The 6,561-nt window shown below is 46.7% G+C and overlaps 2 protein-coding genes across 2 annotated transcripts; one reads left to right on the forward strand and one right to left on the reverse strand.

Moving 5' to 3' along the window:
* Positions 1-710: 710 nt before the first annotated feature.
* LOC127321249 (uncharacterized) lies at positions 711-2,768 on the forward strand. The gene is made up of 2 exons (XM_051350285.2): positions 711-1,235; positions 1,690-2,768. The coding sequence occupies exons 1-2, from the start codon at positions 801-803 to the stop codon at positions 2,581-2,583; spliced, it is 1,329 nt and encodes a 442-aa protein (XP_051206245.1). The 5' UTR covers positions 711-800; the 3' UTR covers positions 2,584-2,768.
* A 241-nt stretch (positions 2,769-3,009) lies between these two features.
* LOC127321250 (trihelix transcription factor ASR3) lies at positions 3,010-5,739 on the reverse strand. The gene is made up of 3 exons (XM_051350286.2): positions 4,742-5,739; positions 4,437-4,478; positions 3,010-3,497 (listed from the first exon to the last, which is right to left on the reverse strand). The coding sequence occupies exons 1-3, from the start codon at positions 5,415-5,417 to the stop codon at positions 3,205-3,207; spliced, it is 1,011 nt and encodes a 336-aa protein (XP_051206246.1). The 5' UTR covers positions 5,418-5,739; the 3' UTR covers positions 3,010-3,204.
* Positions 5,740-6,561: the final 822 nt, after the last annotated feature.

The raw sequence follows: 6,561 nt of genomic DNA on the forward strand, positions 1-6,561 counted from the left end.
TCACAAACTAAATTGCAGAACTAAAGGGCTTGGGTATATAAATAACTGAAGGGATGCATATACGATGATGTATCCCGAATTTCACTTTCCAAAGAAAGTAAGTCTCAGATGAAGCGATGCAGAAGCACAATGACATTCCAAACGCCACGATACCTCACCGTGTTCTCCTCGCGCTCTTGTATATATTAATAAATGTTCCTATCTATTTTTGCAAATTTAAATATGGCGTCGTTGAGAGAAGGTTAAGGGGAGGCATATACATTAAAGGAGGGCCTTGTGGATTGACCCTTTTCGGTTGCATTTTTATGTTTATATTTGCAAAAACAAAACAACCTTTTCATGTTATAACAATATGCATATATCCTTATTTTCTTTGAGATTTTTGTTTACTTTCTCCGATACATAAAAATATTGGCATTTTAATTTAAGTTTATAAAAATTTGAACTAAAGTCCCGACACTTTTTTATGGATCGGAAGGAGTAATTTTTGTTTTTAGTGGGAAGGAGTTTTTTTTTTCTGTTGCAGTGTTTATTTAATTATAGAGTATCTGATTTTCTTGGCCGACCCACTAACTGTGCGTCTGATGGGCCAGCTTATCCCGTTACCGACTCGAAAGCCCAAAGCCTAATCGGAAAAGGAGTACCCACCGCGATTGCCATCTTCGACTTCAAACCTTGCAATCCCTCGGACACCAAGCAAGCAAACCCCAATCTGAAACCCACCACGCACCAGCAGGCCCGCGACGAACCTTCGAGAAGTTTCCGGAGAGCTGGTTGGTTCGCTGCGCCTCGTCCGATCCATGGCGGCCGAGGGGGGCGGAGGGGGCGGCGGTGGCGCGGCCGGGGAGGGTTTCGAGGAGCGGGTGAAGCGGCTCTTCGGGTCGCGCCTCTTCGGCGACGTCCCGAGCTCCTCCTTCCCGTCCGCTTCCTGGTCCGTCGCCGCCGGCGAGGTCGAGCGCCAGCGCTGGGCGCGCCCTTCAGAGGCCCGAGACGAGGAGGAGGAGGGCGCCGCGGCCGACCGCGCCGACACGCCGTGCGCCTCCGCGTTCTACGACGCCAACGGGTGCCTCCGCGGCCGGAGGCGGCGGTCCAAGCAGGACTTCGAGGACGACCCCGAAGACGATGAAGATGATAAGGAGGAGGAAGGGAGGGGCGGGGACGGTACCAAGGTGGAGCTGGACGAGGAGGAGGAGGTTAGGGTTTCCATCGGCCTCGACCCGACTCTGGATCGGGAGGTGAGAAAAAAAAATCCTCCTAATTTTATTCGATTTGACCATTTACATAGTCGATTATGTGTTGTTCCTAGAAATTACATAGTAATGTCCGATCTGGCTTCATTTATTGGCCATACCCGACTGCATAGAGGATTGATTTGGGGTATTCTTGTCATCATTTTCTGCTAGTTTCTGTTGAACCAATGACTGTAGAGAGGATTTGGGGGATTGAAGGAGGAGCTGGACGAAGAGGAGTAGTTTTAAGCCCTTCTACTATTATACTTCGGCTACTTACTAAAACTGGTATAAACCATAAAGCAAACTTTTGAATGATGTAGCCTTAAGATGACATTGACCTGATGAAACACTACATTATTTAACTCTGATTCTTCATGAAGTATTTTCACTTTTGTATTTGGCGTACCTTCCATGTGCACTTTGTTAATGTGTTCCGATTGGGTGTGCTATCTTTCAGGAGGAGGAGGACAGATATGATAGAGCGGCATTTGGTAGAGAGGATGCTGCAGACCGTGTATACATGAGTGAAATCATGGATGACGGCATCAACATGAGCATCAATACTGTAGTGCCTGAGCTCCTTGATGATGCCATTGACGAGATCTGCGGTTTATCCAAGGATCCACGTGTAGATCTTGGTGCAGCATCTGCGAGGCTCAGAGAAGACAATGGTTCAGTTAAAGGTAGCCCTCATTTGACAACTCAAACAAAGGAGTGCCCGACTGTTGGGATGCAAGCAATGCAAACTCAGGATACTGGGGTGAAGCCTATACTGAAGAGGAAGGAGGAGCAAGGCGATTCAAAACCAAGGAAACGTGTCAGGTTTAATGCTGATGTGAAAGATCAAGCAGTGGAGCTTTCTGAGCATGACGAAGATTCTCCCATGGTTCCTCAGTCCATGGATGTGGTAACTTCAAAGGGCAACTCCTCCACTTCATCTCAGTCTCCTGGGATTCCTGACTATGTTAGGAACCCTGCAAAGTACACACGTTACACTCTGGACACACCGGAGACTACTGATGAATCTAACCGTAGAGCGCTTGCAGATTTGCACAATCTGTTGGGCAGATCAGATCCCAGCAAGTTGCAGCCTGAGACACCTGTTGAGATTCCCAGCTCAGTAACATTCATCCCTCGGAAGAAGCCAGTTGATGCCATGGTGGTGGATGAAGGCCCCAAATCCAGTGATGCAAATTCAACTCTCATTACTCCAGCAGCAGTAGCCTCTGATGGAACCGATCAATGTGAGATGGATGAAGATGATCCTAAGGCATCACCACCACCACTGATACAGACCAACTCGAAGATGAACTCCCGCCGTTACAGGTCAAGTAGGGCAGATGATGAGTAAAGCTGATGTTTCTGGAGCCCCCTGTCGATGTATGTTTGAGAAATTTACAAGTTTTTAAGGTTCCTGATGATGCTACCTGTGTTTAGGGGATACTTTATTGTACCTATGCTTTGGTTTTGTGATCGGAGCTGACTGGATGTTAATCATGGTGTAATTTATAATCAATTTATGTTTGAATTTCTTAATAGTGGGAGCTGTGGTTTATGCTGCATCTAAAAGATTTCAAAATGTTCTATTAATAAGCTGAGTATGCTAATTGCTGAACCAGCTTTTGCTTCTCTTTTGTATTCTGGGGACGAATAACAGTGTTTTTATAGGTTCATTGTGCATTCACCATTCAGGGGCCAACTTGAAGAGGAACAGAGCCTTCCTACAGTCCAACAAATAAGCACCAATATTCCTATCCAGAACCCAGAGTCACCAGAATACACAATATTTGGGTCTTGCATCTCCCTCGAGGAAAATAGTACATCAGGTTCCTGACTAACTTTCAGAACCAGTCTACAAGAAAATTGAATGCCAAGACACTCTATATCAATCTGTACATTCTTATAATTTTATGCTATTTTCCTTCTTATTTGGAGTAATTATTTACTTTCCTCAAAACATTTACAGCGGTGACTACATCTTATCAGCGATTCTGTAGAGCGCATCAGCCACCTTACCAAGAACACCGAGCAAGCCGCTCACTTGGTCCTTCCTCTGCTCCCTATCCAGTTGGCAGTTGATGTTCTGCGCCTCCAGCTGCGCCGCCACCATCCGGCTGCTCCGGTCTAGAATCTCAATAAGCTGGCCCTGCAGGTCAGTGGCTTCTCCTGGTCCCAAGGCGTCATCGCTGCGCTGCCTCTTCTGCCCACTCTGCATTGGTGGTGGGTCATCAGTAATTTGTTCTTGTTGCTTTCCTTTGGATGTTCCTGATGTTCGAAATTTAGACCGTTAGTTGTTTTTCTCGGGCTGGTTGTTGTATATGTCTGTGATTTGGGACAAATAACAGAGTCCAATCGAAGGGAACTTCAATGTCTTACTTAAATAAGTAGCATAACTCTTGTTTTCTGATAAAGTGAATCTCAGGTTTATGAGAAGAAACAAGAGTTGTAACCTTTTCTAGATGAATAAACTAACGGGGAACTGGTTAGTTGAATATTTTTATCGCCAAATGAATAGAGTAAGGTAATGACAGTGATGTGAATAGGCTGATACCGAGTAGCATGGCTTGAATAGAAAAAGAGAGTGGTCAATTTTCAAAATCCATAGTCCAGGTGGACCGACCAGAATATGGTTTAATGACTGGAAATCTGTGCAGCCTGAACCGGGGATTAGTTGCCAGTGATTCTGAATTTCTGCTTTCTAAAACTGATATACTTCCGTGAACACCTCAAACTTGGTAGATTTTGATGCTATTTAGGACTGAATACTTTCATGAAAAACTGGTTATCTATTTTTTAAATCAATTCAGTTCAAAGCTGTCATTTCTTAGTCTTAGGCGAGTCTACTGTAAAGTCTGTACTTGTAGTTGTCAACTGAAGATAGACTAACATTTCAAGATCATTTTTAAACGGATCGGTTCACAAATTGGAAATCAAGTGTATCAACTAGCAGTGGCTGCATTTTTATGACGATTTCTGATTTTGGGAAGTCTGAGTGAGACACGCTTTAAAAAATATGTTCAATAATTTTTGGCCAATCAAAGCTCAATGAAACAGTAAAAAGGATCCTGCATAGGTGGAAACAAGTCTAGAAGAAAGCCGGTTGGATACTTGACAACAAAAGTATGGAAACCATGTACTCCTAACAAAATCAAGTTTTCTTATAGGTAAATGTAAAAGGAAAACCCAGTTAATGATTTTCTCTACCTTGCTCTGAGGTTTCTTGCCTAGGTGCCTCGGTCTTCTTCTCTGCAACCATCACCACAGGAAGCAAAAAACTATTTCAGCCAAACAATCGAACAAACATTCTTGTGAAAATGCATCTTATCATGAACCCAATTCACCCATGAATAAAAGGTCCTAGTTCCATGACCAAATTGCAGGACTAGTACTACTACCGATCAAGCCCATGCTTTTACCGCCAAGAATCAGCAACAAACCAATAGCTCAACTGCACCATCAAAAAGTACACATGCTTCGCATGCAAGAAGGGCGGGGAACAGCAAGCTCACCTGTTACCGGCACGGCCACCACCGCGGGCGCCGGCGATGGAGACGGAGGAGGCGGAGCCATCGGTGGCGCAGGCGCCGGTACCGGTACCGACATGGACGCGGACACTTCCTCGTCGTCCTCCTCAGACGACGATGACGACGAAAACAGCCCGTGGTCCAAGGCGGCCGCCGCGCGGCCACCGTCGAACACCACCTTCTCCTCGGCACCCTCCTCCGCGTGCACCACGCCCGCATTAACGCCACCGTCACGGACACCCCCGCCGCCGGCGCCGCGGCCCTCGATGATGTCGTACACCTCGCGGTCGAAGAAGCCCGGGAGCCTCCGCTCCCGGCGCGCGTCGTTGCGCATGGCCCAGAAGGAGACCTGGTCCTTGGACGACGGCAGCGAGCGCTCCCACTCCCTGATCTTCTTGTAGTCGCCGGCGAGGTTGCTCCACCGCTTCCGGCACTGCACGGGGCCCCGCTCCACGCCGTGCCGCCGGCAGTACTCCGCCACCGCCGCCCACTTGGTGGGCTCCGCCGCGGCCGCTCCTCCTCCTCCTCCTCTGCCCCTGCCGCGCCCGCGCACCTCCACCACCCGCTTCCCCTCGATCAGCACCAGTATCTCCTGCCGCGTCCACCGCGGCAGCCGCGCCGCGCGCCCAGACCCTGTGCCGGCCTCGCCGGCGGTAGACATGGCGCGGGCCGGCGCGTACGGCGACTTGAGTCCTTGCCGGTGCAGCGGCGGGCTGACAAGCCTGACAGGTGTAGGGAGAAGGCAGGTGTGGCAAGCAAGCAAAGCAGCGGAGGGAGGAGAGGAGAGGAGGAGAAAAGTGCGTTGGCCTTAATTGTTAGTGAACTAATTAATGGGGATTAAGTGGTGGATTAGGGGCTGTATCCTCCAGAGAGGAAGGAAAAAAAGGAAGAGTGGTTGGAATGATGAGGGCAAGATTAATGGAGGCTTAGTTTGTGGCTTAGATTAATAGAGTGGGGAATAGGGTAGGGCTAACCTATTGCTTCTGGTTTTCAGCAATATATAGAGGATATATGGAGTGCTGTTGTGATATTCATCCTATCCTTTTTTTTTTCTGTGTGATGAAATAATTGGCTCATCTTCCATAGCTTTTGTCTCATTTATTTATGTTACTAAGGGGCCTCATCACTTATCTGTGCACAATTTGAAAAAAAATGTAGCCTTCAGCCATTTGTAGTCTCTATCATTATTTTCATAAATGTTCTGATTTTTCAGTTCAATTTTAGTACACTGGGTTGTCCCTTCCTTTGTCCTTGGGTAAGATGTGTCCCCTTCTTCCTTTTAGAGAAGATAAATGGGGTCAGCTGTGGATGCACCTGGAGGTTTCCACACCATGATTTGATTTATAAGGAACTTCTTTCAAAGAACCTGATGCAAATAAACATAAGAAAATGGCAAAATGATCACTTTTGACATCTTTGTTTTTGTTGCCATGCCAAAAGTGTAGGTGTATGTATGTACAAAGTGTGGCGTGTACTACCCTCTGTATTACTCATGTTGCGGTACTGCTTTTGAGTCGAAAGCTCATTTCTAGAAATACTTTTAGTTTTAGGTATACCTTTCTTGCACAACTGAAATTGTACCAAAACTACCTATAGCTCGTCTGGGTCATCTCCTTGTGGATATGTTAAAATCCTTTGCTCACCTTGCTTTCCTAGCCAAAGTAAAAAAGGTAGCAGCATGGGCAAGGTCATGGAGAAGGCTAGGTGTTTCTTCGGGGCAGGTTACAGATTATTAGTTGTATGTTGAAGAGACATTAATATGTAATTTTGCTTCGGTACTACTTAGAATAGCCGTATCTTTTTAG

Source organism: Lolium perenne, chromosome 2, assembly GCF_019359855.2.
Source record: "Lolium perenne isolate Kyuss_39 chromosome 2, Kyuss_2.0, whole genome shotgun sequence".
Classification (NCBI taxonomy): Eukaryota; Viridiplantae; Streptophyta; class Magnoliopsida; order Poales; family Poaceae; genus Lolium; species Lolium perenne.

Bases quoted from the DNA above. Each gene is read 5' to 3' on its own strand.
- LOC127321249 (XM_051350285.2), top strand. From the start codon at position 801: ATGGCGGCCGAGGGGGGCGGAGGGGGCGGCGGTGGCGCGGCCGGGGAG. The intron at 1,236-1,689 runs GTGAGAAAAAAA...GCTATCTTTCAG, and splicing joins ACCCGACTCTGGATCGGGAG to GAGGAGGAGGACAGATATGA.
- LOC127321250 (XM_051350286.2), bottom strand. From the start codon at position 5,417: ATGTCTACCGCCGGCGAGGCCGGCACAGGGTCTGGGCGCGCGGCGCGG. The intron at 4,479-4,741 runs GTGAGCTTGCTG...TGATGGTTGCAG, and splicing joins GGTGGCCGTGCCGGTAACAG to AGAAGAAGACCGAGGCACCT. The intron at 3,498-4,436 runs GTAGAGAAAATC...TTCGAACATCAG, and splicing joins GCAAGAAACCTCAGAGCAAG to GAACATCCAAAGGAAAGCAA.